The sequence below is a fragment of the Terrapene carolina genome, unplaced genomic scaffold, assembly GCF_002925995.2.
Source record: "Terrapene carolina triunguis isolate 2854851 unplaced genomic scaffold, T_m_triunguis-2.0 Scaffold926, whole genome shotgun sequence".
Taxonomy (NCBI): Eukaryota; Metazoa; Chordata; order Testudines; family Emydidae; genus Terrapene; species Terrapene triunguis.
Genome location: NW_020665277.1, coordinates 5,676,307 through 5,691,228, shown reverse-complemented (window position 1 = coordinate 5,691,228; position 14,922 = coordinate 5,676,307). Strand labels below are relative to the sequence as shown.

Sequence of the window (14,922 nt, the reverse complement as noted above, 5' to 3'; positions counted from 1 at the left end):
CAGGGCAGAGCGGGTGCTGGCCAGCCACCAGCAGAGTGAGCCTTGAGGACATAGATTTCAGCAGGGGCCTGGGCTGCGGGAAGCAGATAACAGGCCGGATGGGCAGAGCTCTGCCTCCTGGCTGTGTGGAGCAGAGGGGAGGAAGGGGCCGAGTCTATTTCCTAAGGGGGCAGGTGTCCGGCTCACAACTCTCCAGGGCGTTAATTAGGCCCAATCCTGACCGGGCAATGGGGAGTAGACTCCTGGGTTCAGCCAGGCAGCTCTGCTGCAGGGCTCTGGCTCTAGCATGGCTGCCTGGAGCTAACAGCCCAAGCCTTATGGGGGTGGGGGACAGCCTGTTGTTTTCTGCTGCCCTGGCCAGCTGGGATCACTGGCCTAACAGGCCAGCAGGGGGCAGTACCCTCACTAAATAAACCACACGGTGCTGCAGTGCCCAGGGCTGGAGGATGCTGCTGAAGGTAGTGACTGCCCGAGTCGGTTTGGTTCCCTGTGCATCCCCTAGGAACCCTCCCACCCCAGCCAGGCTCTCAGCTGCCTCTCTTCCTGTCAAGGGGGCAAAGTGGCTGGTGCCTTAACCAGGGGTTCTAGTTCCCTTCCTCCTTCTGCAGGGAACTGCTTCACAGTGGAGGCCTGGCCGCTGTGTGCTGCTCCTCAGGGCTTGACTCCCAGCAGTTCCCAGGGGGCCACGTGTTTTACATCAAGGGAGGTGGACTCCCCTGAACTAGCCTGAAGCAGAACAAGCTCACAGCACCCTCTGCATGGAGCATCTTGCATGGGTCAGGGGTCAGCTCTCCTGTGGTGGGGATCCCCTGTCCCAGCAGGTTTTGGGGCCCCTTCTCTCTGGACTGGGCTTCCTCACTGCTCCTCAAAGCTCCCTGTGTCTCTCTTCTGTGCCGGCTGCAGGGCGGGGGAAGGGGGAGGTGTCACCACTGCTGCACTGGGGTTTTTCCCCGGGGAGGGAGAATGCACCCTCTGCCCTGTAGGTGTGAGCCAAGCACAGGCTATCTCCATGGGGTAGCAGCTGCTGCCTTCCTGCAGGAACCATGTGCCCTGCCAGGTGTGGGGCGTTCAAGCAGGAGGAGCTCCATCCCTTTCCTGTGGTCCTCTCCTGGAGTGGTGGCTCCACCCATCCTGTCCCCGCACAGCCTGCAGGGTTAAGCTGCATGCATGCTGGGGCAGTGCAGTGCAGACCTGCCTCCCAGTGGTGATGACAGACTGGGGCCAGCTGGGAGCCACTCCCGCTGGGAGGCAATGTGGGTCAGCTGCTGCAACCTCAGAAGGCAGCAGTGGCCAGAAATCCACCCCAGGTGGCAGCTCAGCCCCTCCCCAACAGCTGTGGGGTGGCTGTTGCCTTCCCCCCCCCCCCCCATCCACTCCTTTGGATCAGATGCTGTCTGACCCAGGCAGCTGTGTTCACCAGGCCCCCTGCAAAATACCACCGTGCAGCCTGGGTCCAATTCCTTCACGCAACCCCAAGGGTCCCCGCTCCAGGGCCTGGCTGAACTGACTGCTGCTGTCTTGGAGGAGGGTGGCGGGAGACTCGAGCCTTTGCCATCCCCCCACCGCAGGATCTAGGCGATGGCGAACCGCTTCCCCTGGCAAGAGAGGGTAGCTGGGGAATCTGGCCCCAGCAGCAGGGCCTGTGTGGGGGAAGGGCCTAGCTAACTGCATAGATGGGAGAGGCCCAAAGAGACAGCACGCTCCGCTTACTGTTGGGCAGTGCCCCGGAGCAATGGAACAACCCTTCTCCCATGAGACCTGTAAGGCCAATGCAGCCCTGGCCCTCTGGCCCAAGTATTCAAGTGTGCAAGCTTGGGATAACATGGCCAGTCACACAGGCCAGCATAGAACCCAGGAGTCCTGACTTCCACTCCCTGACTAGCTACCATCCCACACAGCTGTAGGCAATAGGGTCACCCTTGCCTTGCCCCAGCCCCAGTCAAGCAGGGAGCAGAGCTGCTCAGGTGATTACAGCCGCCTCACAAGGTTGAACTGGATTGGGGGTGGAGCACAGCTGGGTTCCTCTCCTGCTTTTACAGTGGAAGAGGGGATCCAGCCTGGGGCCCAGGTGCAAAGGGGCCAGCTGCTGCCCCCCCAGTAGGGCATCCCTTCTAGTCCTGCTGAGGCTAGACATTGTCTCTGCCTATTCCCCCAGCACCCACTGAGGTACCCCATTTCTGTCCCTAGGTTCCAGCCCCCTTCCTTTCTCTCCCCCTACCGTCCTAGTTCAAGGAAGCTGTTTCCAGCTGTTACTGCACCTCCCTGGCTGAAATATCCACAGGCGCAGGAGAGCCGTGCTTTGGTTACAGACAGGCCAATACAGAGATGCCCAGCTGAGCTGGTTGGAGCACCGGCCCTCGTTGAAGCTCTCCCTGGCGCAGCCACGGCATCCTGCTGTCTCATGCACTGGATGGGGGCCCTCTTGGGACATATGCTCTGCCTGACCCTCACTGGATCCTGGCTACCACCCCGGCGTGGCAGCAGCTTTGCCCCATTCCCCTGCAGTCCCACCAGCTAGAGTTGGGAATAGACTGCCTTTCCCTGCCCCTGGAGGCCCCTCTAGCACTTACCCATCTCTGCTCCTTAGGGCTGGCTTACGCACCTGTCATTCCTGTTCTGCCAAGGGAGAGGGGTGCACGTTCAGAGCAGCCAGCCCCATTTCTGACCCAGCTTCAGCCACTAGGCATGTACACAGCTGAGAGGGGGGATGCAGGTGGAGCCCAGTTCTGCCACATCCCACCCTGCCTGTAGACCTGGGCTAGAGTTGTCTCCTCTCCTGTTGGGAGGGTTAATTGAAGGAGTGACCGCAGGTGCAGTAACCAAGTTTCCTTTGCTTTGGTAGTCATGCCCACCCCAATCATTAGCGTGTTGTGTTTCTCTCTCGCTGGTTGCATGGTGCTCAACTTGGCCGTGGCAGCTTTGCTTTCGCTTGCTCGTTGCCAATTTTACACTCAGGTTCCCCACAGCACATGGTGGGGATAGTCGGGTTGCAACAATTGCTGGGAAAGGCGTGTTTGCTTTAGTGAATCGCAGAAAGGTTTCCTTTACTTGGCTACGCACACACGTTTGGGGGCAGATTTGACCCTGACATTCAGGTTTCCAAACTGCCTGGAAGTTCTAACACTCTCGTAATGTGACAGCCAAATATCCTAACACCCCCCTCCCCACACACACACACTAAGGAGCAGGTGGGAAAGCACAAGGGTGGTTCTAGTCAGTTCCTACTACAAACAATGAATGAATGAGGAAGTTGTTCTCCTGCATCAAGCCTGCCAGCTTTTCACAGCAGAAACGAGGGCGTGAGCCGTAGTGATCAAAAAGGGGCACAGATCTGAGCCTAGGAACATTTATATGTTTACTGCAAACAGCCACTCCTACCGCAGAGCAGCAATTCACACGGAATAAAGTCAATGTTCAAGAGAGGGTGAACAAAGGGTGTGTCCAGTGTTTTCTGCTTGTCTTATCCTCCACTTGTATCTCAATCCCTTTTGGTATCTTGCTTCAACCTCATTTTCATAGCTGTTGCTCCTTTCTGAACAGTTGCCATCAAAGTGCAGTGGTTTCTCCCAGCCACAGTTTGAGCCTGTGCCTTGGTTTCAGACGCCACCCGCATACAGAAGTTACCCACCTAAAGTGAATCCACTGATTTGTATGGAAAGATCCTCCCCAGTGGGCCTGCACAGGCAATGGCCCGTCTAAAAGGTTTAGCATAGACAGCACCACATCACAAGTGAGGGGCCCTTTGCTATTAATTTGTGGAGAAGGACCTCACCGAGATGGGAACACTACTGCAGGACCATCCACAGAGGTGAAGTGGTCACTGCTGCAAGAAGGAATGTTGGAGGAGGCCAGGATAGCAGCATCTCCATGGAGTCCAGTGTAGGGGAGGAAGATCCCTATGATCCAAGGAGATTGACACTGAAGAAAACTTACCTCATTAGACACTTAAGTTGTGAAGTATCAAGAAGTTCAGGCTGCGCTTTCAGACACTTTGCAAGGGCTGCATCCATATCCCCATCATATTTCTCTCCAATAAGCACCTTACAACTCAGATGACAAGTACCTGGGCAATCAGGGCTGGCTGGCTACAGTATGGAAAGTTGAAATAGTTGCCAGACATCACAGTGGGGGTTTTACTGTTGACTTCAATAAGGGCAGCCCTGTTAGCCCTCACAGCCAAAAGACAACCCAATCACATGGGAGGGACGTGTTACAGCTGCTTCACACCAGGTCACAAGCTTTATTCCCAACCTTTGACCATTTCTAAGCAGCCAAGAGGTTTTGATGCACATTGACCCTAAACCAAGCCCCAGCTCCAAGCCTGAGAACAAGACTGGTTGTTGCTAAACATCCTAGATAGGAATAGTGCACAAGCAGAGCATTAGAAATTGGTTCATAGACTAAGAAGAAAACTCCGTGCTCCTCTGGGATACTCTGCTAGGACTGCGCTAGTAACATGAGTCCAGTCACAGTACAGCCAGGACTGATGACCTTATACAGGTAACTTATGTGAGGACCAGTCCCCCAGAGATAGTGAGCCGGGGTCAGAATGCACAGAAGAGTCCACCTGATGGAATGGGCTCTGGCCGTCTCTAACGTGAGTGCACCCAGCCTTGTCCTGACCCATGTGGGGACATGAAGACCCTGGAATCCGTCTCTCTCCAAAGGTTTGTCAGAGGAGACATCCCAGAGGATGGGAAAGACCTCCATCGCCAGAGGGCTGCAGAAAGAGCAGCTGCATTCAGAGGCATGGCATTCATCTTGGGGTGATCCACAAAGAGTGATTTGCTTCGCCACCTGCTTGATCTAGATGCCACACCTGGGGGGGGGGTATCACCACTGGGCTGGGCTTGGCTGGGTTCATGTTCTTCCTTCTCCCTCAGGCTGACACTTAGGACCTATTGGGTGAGCCAGGTTCCAGTGCCCCACCTCCGTAGCTTCTCAACACAGAAGAGAACCTATCCCTCGCGAGTTGTCTATGAAACTCTGACCAGACTGAATCAGAGCCATCTTCTGGAACACCTATGCCCAAAGCAGACAGGAGCCACCTCCGTGCCAGGATGTTTGGATTCCTGCAGAGATCCTGCACCCCAAGAGTAGGCTCCTAAGTCCCAGGGCAGGTGCATCTGTGGTCACTACAGTTTGGACTAGTGGAATTTAGGCAGTAATTCCATATCTCAAGTGCTCCCAAGTCAGTGCATGTCCAAGGGTCTGCTAGAGGCATGGGGAGCTGTGTGGTCTGGAGCCTTTGAGGATGGTCTCTTGTACAGATATGCCATAGCTCCCATAAAAAGTTACAGCCACGGGCTGCAACCTTCCTGGGGTAGTCTCTGCTGCTAATTCTGCCACACCTACAACACCCCAGAGTGCTAAGAGGCTTTTGAAACTGACCCTTGGCTAGCAGCTATGTATTCCAGCTGTCCCACAGGGATGAGCCTTTGGGTAATAGAAGGGGAATTCTCATGACTCAGCAACCCACTGGTAGAACAGAATTTTTAAACCCTTCCAAAGTGCTGTTAGTCTGATGGAGGAACAACCTTTCTTTGCAGACACCTACTACCTAGCTCTCTCTAGGTGCTTAGATGGCTCCCATTACTGCCGTATCGGAGGGCCTCACAAACAATGGCTCAGTCCAGCCCACATCCTCCTTACACAAAAGTGTACACTAGCACCCTTTGAAACACTAGCTCGGAAAATGTGTTTGTCCTAAAAAAGTCCAGATTTGCTTGGAATGCATAGGACACGGTTTCTGCCAAGTCAAGGCGGAGGGATAGCTCAGTGGTTTGAGCATTGGCCTGCTAAACCCAGGGTTGTGAGTTCAATCCTTGAGGGGGCCATTTGGGGATTTAGTTGGGGATTGGTCCTGCTTTGAGCAGGGGGTGGGACTAGATGACCTCCTGAGGTCCCTTCCAACCCTGATAGTCTATGATTCTAATTCAAATGGATCATTACAAAAATGACCCTGATTTCAGCCTTTTGGTGTAACAGTTCTGCATCCCGCTGTAGCTCAAAAGTGACTTCACTATGCTTCAAACTGACCATCTTGTCACTATACTTTGAAACTTCTGACCCAGCTGCATTTGAAGGAAATAAGCTAACACTATTCATTTTTGTTGGGGAAGCTCTTGGACCCAATTTTATTCCCACTAAATTTCAATGTAATTTTTTGGTCACTAATTTCAGTGGACGTAGAATCATTCACTGTGTGAGAGATCGTTAGCTGGCTGAAGTTTAGAAAGAAAATAAGGGTCCCCCTATAACCGACAGCTAGCAGATCTTCCTCTCGCTCAACAGGACATGACCGCATTTGCGATGCTGCAGCATCAGAGTTCTAGGCAGAGTTCTCTACAGAGGAAGGTGGTTTCTTATGGAAAAATGATTGGTAAGGTGCCATGGATGCCAGTCCATTTATAAAGCTGATCTTATAATTCCAAACAAAAATAGCCTCATGCTTTCAAACTTTTAGTACCAACTAGCAAATGCCCTGCAAACTCGATCAATTAAATGGTTTTCAGAGAAGCCAACTCCAAAATGTCTCCCTCTTCATTTGAGATTTTAGCAGTGTTGCATGTTCACATCCCTCTTTTAGACCAACAGAGAGTCACATGACACCACTCAATTTGAAACAGGTGGACTGACGCTGGCTTATGAAAGAGACAAGTTTTCAAGGGCAGAATAGTCAAGAGTTTAAGAAACTCCTACCTATTTGAAAACTTGGACACAATTCTGTCAATGAAAGCAGGGAGAAAACCAGGTGAGAAAATATTCTTAGCAGCCTCCAACCCGAGCTGAGATACTTGCCTCCTACGTTCCCTGTTGGCCGAAGGGGAATGTGCACGAGTCCACTTTCCAGACTGGGTAAAGAAAAAATAAATGACTTAAAAGATCACTGAGGAGGTCTGTGGTAGAGCCCTAATCTTTGCTGTTAGACCCATGGCTTATCCACTCAACCATAGAAACTCACACATTATCTTAGGCGGTGTTGTTGTAGCTGTGCTGGACCCAGGATATCAGACACATGTTGGGTGAAGTAACATCTTTGATTGGACCAGCTTCTGCTGGTGAAAGAGCTTTCAAGCTTACACAGAGCTGAAGAAGAGCTCTGTGGAGCTCAAAAGCTTGCCTCACCCACAGAAGTTGGGCCAATAAAAGACAGCACCTCATCCACAATCTTGTCTTGGTTTATATTACCGAGATCAGGGCCCCATAGTACTAGGAATGCTAATCCTTTGATCTACAGATGAAAAAATGAAGGTTACTTGTAACTGGAGCTTTTTTCGATGACTCTGCATATCCATACTTATGGGTATAGAGCTGCCTGGTGGCGCTTTATGGTAGAACCTTCTCCAAGCAGTGCCTGCTAGAGTGCATGTGCACCCCCTCCCACTCCTCTCCTCAATGTCTCTGAACGTTCCGAGGGCAAGGCTATAAAAGGGGGTGCTGCACCCTCTGCCGCCTCAATTCCTTTCACTGCCAACCCAGAAGACCAGGATAGGACTCTGAGAAAGAGGGGAAGGTCCACAGATACTACAGGCAGCTCAGGAACTTGAGCTAACCCCATCTGGAAACAGACTGAGCAGACAAGCTATGACCCATATGAATCTTAGCATAAGAAACAGTCTAGATGACATCCTAAAACTCTTAGTTCTATCTAAGTAGTAAACAAGAGCTGTCTTACAACCTAACAGGTTGTCTTACAACGCAGGCTCCACTTTACTAGCATGAAGGTTGGGAAAGAAAAGGCAAGTTTAGTTATCTGACTGATGTGAAACTCAAATGCTACTTTTGGTAAAAAACCTAGGATCAGGTCTAAGAACCACTTTATCTCTGTGAAGACTAGTAAATGGCAGGTCAGCCATCAGAGCATGTAGTTCATTCACTCTTCTGGCTGATGTAATAGTGATTAAAATAATGAACACTCTAATTTGGGTTCAAAGGGGTGACCTTATATAGATAATACCAAATTAAGGACCCAAGATGGGACAAGATCCCTTGAAGCAGGATATATATTAGACATCCCCTTCATAAACCTTTTGACAGAATCATGTACAAACAATCTACCCTCAACCAAATCACCGTAAACTGAAATAGCAGCCAAGTGAACTCTTAAAAGAAGGATTAGCCAATCCTTCAGACTTTACACACATTAAATACTCCAGAACCCAGGGTATAGAAGCTGGAGAATCAGATTTTCTCTCCCCCCAAGTGACAAATCTAATCATTTACATTGGTAACATGGTCCTGTCGATAGAAATTAGCAAAACATTTTGTACCAAGGAAGAACACGACTGCTCACAACTAGGCAAAGTCCGATGGCCCACGCAGTTAGATGAAGAGACTGTGGGTCTGGATGGAGAATCCTGCCTCGTTGCTGTGACAAAATATCCAGAGACAGTGTACCATCCGTCTGACAGATGACACAGGTCTTGTATACCACTGCTGTCTTGGCCAAGCTGGAGCAATCCAAATCATGCTTGCCCTGTCCTGCCAAATCTCCATCTACTTTTTCTGAATGGCGGGGAGGAAGCATACAGCAGGCCCTTTCGCCCATGTAGAAGGAAGGCATCTGAAAGGGACTGACGGTTCCTCCCAGCTCTTGAACAGAAGATGGGGCATTTTTCATCACAAAACAGGTGTGCCTCAAGTTGACCCCAATAGGAAAAGATATATTGAATTACTCGATCCTTCAGGGACCACTCGTGAATTTGAGAACTGTCCCTGCTGAGACGACCTGCTGGCAGGTTGCTTTCCCCTGCTAAATACAGGGCCATTGGATAGATCTCATGCAGAATACACCAATCGGCATATAACTGGAATGAGCGAGCTCCCCCGGTTTGTTCAGATAATACATAGCAGTCGTATTGTCTGTTGATGCCTGCACCATGCTCCATTGTATATGAGGAATGATCTGAGCACCAGACGGATGGCTCTTAATTCTAACACACTGATGTGTATGGTCTTTTCTTGGAAAGCCCCTGATCGTAAATTGAGACACATGGGCTCCCCATTCCATGTTGGATGCGTCTCATGTTATCGTCACCAATGGGGAAGGGGAATGAATAGCACACTTGGGAGAACATTTGATCTGTTCGTCCACCACCTCAGTGAATCCAGAATGCCCTGAGGCATGGTGACAAACATGTGAAGACTCTCTCGACTGGATGTATAAACTCACAACATCCAATAATATACTGACCACATTCTGATATGAGCAAAAAGGGTATACACACACTCAGGGACTTGAGGGTCGCTCTGGATTCTTTGAGCCCATGGAGCTTAGCATCAGTCTGCTCTGAAAAGAGCGAAGCTCCCTCACAGGAGAGACCTTGAACGGTTTGCTGGACCTCATGCCGGAGACTACTACTGTGGTGGCTATGGACCTAGCCACTGAATCTGCTGCATCCGCAATGAAGCCCTGGCTATCGACTTCCCTTCTTCCACGACTGATAACTCCTGCCTGGATTCTTGGGGAAGCGACTCCTTGAACTTCAACATGGAGTGCAGCCCCCTGGTAGAGTAAACTTTTCTACTGAAAAGCTCCAGCTTCTTGGAGTCCTTTGCCTGAGGAGTCATCCCCTGCAGACCTTGCCTCTCCCTTTCGTTGGCTGCAGACACCACTAAGGATCTGGAAAGACGGGGGATGAGTATAGAGGAACTCATAAACCTGGGCAGGCACATGAGAACATAACGGCCATATTGGGTCAGACCAAAGGTCCATCTAGCCCAGTATCCTGTCTTCCGACAGTGGCCAATGCCAGGTGTCCCAGAGGGAATGAACAGAACAGGGAATCATCAAGTGATCCATCCCCTGTCGCTCATTCCCAGTTTCTCGCAAACAGAGCCTAGGGACACCATCCCTGTCCATCCCAACTAATAGCCATTGATGGATTTATCCTCCATGAATTTATCTGGTTCTTTTTTTAATCCAGTCTTGGCCTTCACAACATCCTCCGGCAAAGAGTTCCACAGGTTGACTGTGCATTGTGTGAAGAAATACTTCCTTTTGTTTGTTTTAAACCTGCTGCCTATTAATTTCATTTGGTGACCCCTGGTTCTTGTGTCATGAGAAGGAGTAAATAATACTTCCTTATTTACTTTCTCCACATCAGTCATGATTTTATAGACCTCAATCATATCCCCCCTTAGTCGTCTCTTTTCCAAACTGAAAAGTCCCAGTCTTATTCTCTCCTCATAAGGAAGCTGTTCCAGACCCCAATCAAATACTTCCTCTCAGCTCTTCTTGAGGTGGAGGTTAAGGGAAGTTGGGATTTGCCACAGGGCTTTCACTGGGTCCATAATGGTCTCATTGAGGGGCAGGGCTACTTTTGGCAGCCATGCTATGGCCAGAATGTCAACCAGGCTGTGGGAGGATTCTTTCACTACCTCCGCCTGCAAGCCCAAGTTCGAGGTCACCCTCTTCAGTAGCTCCTGGTGGGCCTTATAGTCGTCTTGGGGAGGTGACATGCCTGGCCCCTGACACAGCCTCATCCGGAGAGGGCGCTTGCAGCAGCTGAGGGTATTCCTCCCCTTCTGCACTGACGAGATCCCACAGAACTGGCTTCTGAAGCTTGGCACTGGCCTCGGGACCAGAGGCTGGATTGGGGACTGCCTGATGGGATGGATGCGCCCTTCTCTTGGAGAGACGCTCGCCACAGCAAGGGAAACAGTCCCAGCACCAGTCACAGGCGGTAAGAAGGAACTGAGGGGACGCGGGGTCGGTTGTACCCTTCACATTGACGCTATGAGCGCATGGCACCACAGGGCACCAGAGCCATCCTGACAGATACCACCGAGGGCAAAACTTCCGGTGACTGTGCACGTACGCACACCCCTACATTGGAATGGACACGTGCAATCACTAGAAGAAGAATCCAGTATATACTGATATTTCCCATAATCTCTCTTAAAAGAAAATGTTTTGATACCAAAATCAAGGTAAGGCATGTGTATTAACCAAACAGCAAGCCAGGGCTCATTCGAGTTAAGGCTGTTACTGGTTTGGGATGAAATATCGATTTTTTTATATACACACTTGACCAACATTTTCAGAAGTGTCTAGAGATTTTGGGAGCCCAAATGGAGACATCTTAATGGGGCCTGATTTTTGGAGGGTGGGTGCTCATCACTTCCTGAAATGTAGGCCCTTTTAAAGGTGCCTCCAGTTGGTCTCTTTGAAAACCATGGCTGATAAGAACATGTTTGTATATTTGCGTCACTTGCTGTAGCAACTTGGCACTGGCTTTTGAAACCAAGTGTGTGGACCTGAATGCATGTGGTGCTGACACCGGCCCACAAAGACCACATCTTATATTGACAGTGCTGGTCCCCCACCAGGAATTGGAGATCCATCGCTAGGACCCATTTTACCACAAGGTCCACAACTAGCAACCTTCCACTAACAGATCAGTACCAGGCACTGGTTTGAACTTACCTAGCATTTGAGATCTCAGAGATCCAGGATGAGCCAAGGCCCTGAAACTTTACAGTTTCAGGAGCTATTTGGATAAGTCCCCTACAATGGTAGCTCAGGTTCAATGGCTTTATTTGTGGATTTCCAGCAGTAGTTCTTCCTGATTCAGCTAAACCCAACAACTCAATTGAGGGATGCCATTTGGGGACTCTGTGGTAATGATCAGGGACCCTCAGGTTTGAAATTAGGGAGGGAGAAGGTCTTTAATCTTCATCAGATAGGCAGAGGTTTCCAGATAGTATCTAAGTACTTATAGCACCTGGCTATTCGTGCAGGAACCTTTTGCTATCTCAAAGGGTTTTGCTGATTGAATGGATAGAGCCTAGCATGTTCCTATGCCTGGTTACACAGTGGGCTTGCTGGGTGTGCTGGGAATGCTTGAAGCTCTAGTTGCTGCTTAGGCAGGTTTCATATCCAGAAAACTTTCCTTTACCCTTCGATGGAATAGATCAAGTGGGGAGGGCTGGGTGGCGCCCTTATTTCCCATCTCTTTCATTACCATCAGCCTCCATCTTCCCCAAAATGCAAGCACTGCCTCTTTCACAGCCAGGCCCTGGCCCTCACCAGGTTATGCAGATGCCCTACTTGCAATCTCTCACAGACTCCTCGATAGCCGCCCTTCACCCGAGCCTTACTCAGCCCTTCACTGATCGTTTCCAAAGTCAATTGGTCTTCCCACTCCTCACACACCACCAGGTAACAAGGAACTGACCACTACTAGCAGTTATGCCTCATTAGCAAGCAGGCCTTCCCCTTTGCTACCACAGCTCAGAACACAGCGCGAGGACCCACTCATGTACCTTCTGGAGACCTCTCTTGGCAACTCAGCTTAATTCTTTGACCTTCTGGCTCTTCAAGACTTAGGCAATTTTTCCGCAGATCTTTCTTTTGGATGGAATAATGGGAAAGGAAGATACCAAAGGAGACAACGCCTCCCCCTAGGAAAATGAAACAAAAACCACACAAGCCTGGAGGGTGGCTTATTAGATTTTTTTTATTCCTCGTTTTAAAATGGCTAATCATAATAAAAAATAAAAGTGCGGCTCTGTGGAGGCCACAAGAGAGATATTGCCATAGAGAAAGAGTCAAGTAGTGCCTGGAGATTAGGTTGGATTTCTGCTTGGTTTGCTTTGACTTTCATGGGGTTTTGGTGTGGATGTCTATAATTTTTTTGGCATATGACATGAAAATATTGCTTTTTGGGGTTTGGTTTTGTTTCCTCTTTTTTACTCTTCCCCAGTTTGGAAATAAAAACAACCGTGTGATAGTGAGAAACCATAACGGAACCATCAAAAATAAGAAATGTAAAAACATCAGAGAGAAGAACTGCTAAAATTGTCTGTGGGGGAGGGATTAGATACAGGTCAAATCTCTATACAGGGGAACACAGCCCTCAAGCCCCCCACTGCTCTTCTGAGCCCCAATGATATGTCTCTAGCGCTGTGCAAGTTCATCTGTTTGTTGCGGAAGGGGTAGCATCGGGAAACAGAAGAAACCCACCAGTCCCTTCTCCCCACTTTGCTGGGAGTCAGTTTCATGACACATCCCATCTCATCTGAATACTGGGGGCTGTAAAAATGGGAAACTGAGTCCTTAATTAAACCCACCCGTACAAGGGAGACATGGATTTGCTCACCCCACTCAGCTAAAGGGGAGGTCACGCCTAACCACTGCCCGATGGGGGTGGGAGGGCTGCCTTCCAGCTCTCCCCCTTGCTTTGCTTCCTCAGGATAGGAAATCTGCCCAGGAACCAGAGAAGCCAGAAAGGGGGAGATGAGACACAAAAGGCAGGCCGGGCCCAGGACCTTAGCATGGCTGCTAGAGGAAGGACAGGCCGCAGAAGAACTGAGCAATGGTCAAGCCTAGGATCACATGAGCAAGGACCTGGAGTCTGTCCCTAAATATAAAATACTTTCCCATCCCTCCCATGCTGGCAATTCCACAGGTGCCTCCTTTCGAATTAACCAGGCACCTGTGGTAAAAAGCCCCCCGTCCCCCACCCCTCTGGATGTATATACTCTATACACACACACACATCCCCATGTCGTCCTTCCTGGGGCCGAGTGTCCTAAAGGGGCACGTGGGGCCTGGGCCCTTGCGGGGCGATTCTTCCCTCTCTCTGGTAGATATATAATTTCTTTTATATTTATATTTATATATAGATATTTATATATACACACACCTGGTAACTCAGAAGAGGGGAAAAAAATAGAATCCGTAACAATCATAAAAAAAATTATCCTTGTTTTAAAAACGATCCGTTCCTACCGCACGAGGCGAGTGATTGCACGAGGTCCACGCGTATCTGGCCCATCGGTGGTGGCGCAACTGCAGGCTGCGCCTCCCCCCACCAGCTGGGGGCGCTGCCGTGATAGTCCTCCCCCCTTTCTTTCGGCAGTGTGTGCTACATTTGCAGTCAATCAGCTGGTTGAGAGGAGGAGGGGGACCGAGGCTGCGTTGCAGCTGTGAAGATTTAGGGGGTGCCAAGGGTCTCACCCCAAATCCCAGGGGTCATATTTTAAAAGGTCACTGTCCTCTCAGCTATTTCCCCCCCGCAGTTGGAGGATTCTAAAAAATGTCCATGCATGTGAGAGAGCAGGGGTGCCTTGCTCCTGAGCATGGCCCCTGCCCACCAGGGCCCAGGCGTTTTGGTATCAGCCAGGGAGTAGGCGACAGTGGGGAGAGCTCCGCCCCTCATACAGAGATCTCATAAGTGGTCCCGCCCACTCCAGAGACCTTCTTGACTCCTCCTCGAGTTGGGCTGCTGAGAGGTGGCTGGCCAGGGGAGGGGGAGGCCGGGCCCAGACTCTTGGGCTGCCCATTGGACTTGCTGTAGGCGGTTCTCATCTGCACCTCGTCTCTGGGGAAGGAAGGACACAAGGGCGTCAGGAAGTGACCACACACCACAGGGCTGGGATCGGTGGAACTTTCAACCACACAGCACAGCACGCTCAATGGCAGGGGGATGGAGAGGGGATCCACACACACAAATAGGGAAGAGAAGGAGGATTCGAGGTGCGTCCGACACCCCAGGACAGAGGATGGGAAGGGGAGAGTAGGTATGTACTAGGAAAGGGGCAAAGGGCCAGGAGCACACTAAACCATGAAGGTGGACAGAGCCCAGCGCACCCCTTCTGGGAGAGAGATTCCCACTGCACTAAGGTGAAAGAAGGGTCTCGCACACTGGGAGGAAGCCCTGCATTCCCCCAGGAAAGAGGGCTAGAATTCACATTGCCCCTCCCTTCACCGATCAAAGGATGGGAGACACCCACACAGCCTGTGCACTCCCCAGGGAGGGGTCGGACACACACCCACACCCACACAGCCTGTGCACTCCCCAGGGAGGGGTCGGACACACACACACACACACACACACACACACACACACACACACACAGAGCCTGTGCACTCCCCAGGGAGGGGTCGGACACACAGGCACACACACACACACA

The 14,922-nt window shown here is 50.7% G+C and overlaps 1 protein-coding gene across 1 annotated transcript in view; it reads right to left on the bottom strand.

Moving 5' to 3' along the window:
* Positions 1–12,446: 12,446 nt before the first annotated feature.
* Positions 12,447–14,922, bottom strand: part of ZDHHC5 (zinc finger DHHC-type containing 5) — a 39,219-nt gene continuing 36,743 nt past the window's right edge. The window contains exon 12 of the mRNA XM_026661114.2: positions 12,447–14,330. Within this exon, the coding sequence (XP_026516899.1) occupies positions 14,165–14,330 (166 nt within the window). The 3' untranslated portion in view covers positions 12,447–14,164. The remainder of the gene's footprint in view (positions 14,331–14,922) is intronic.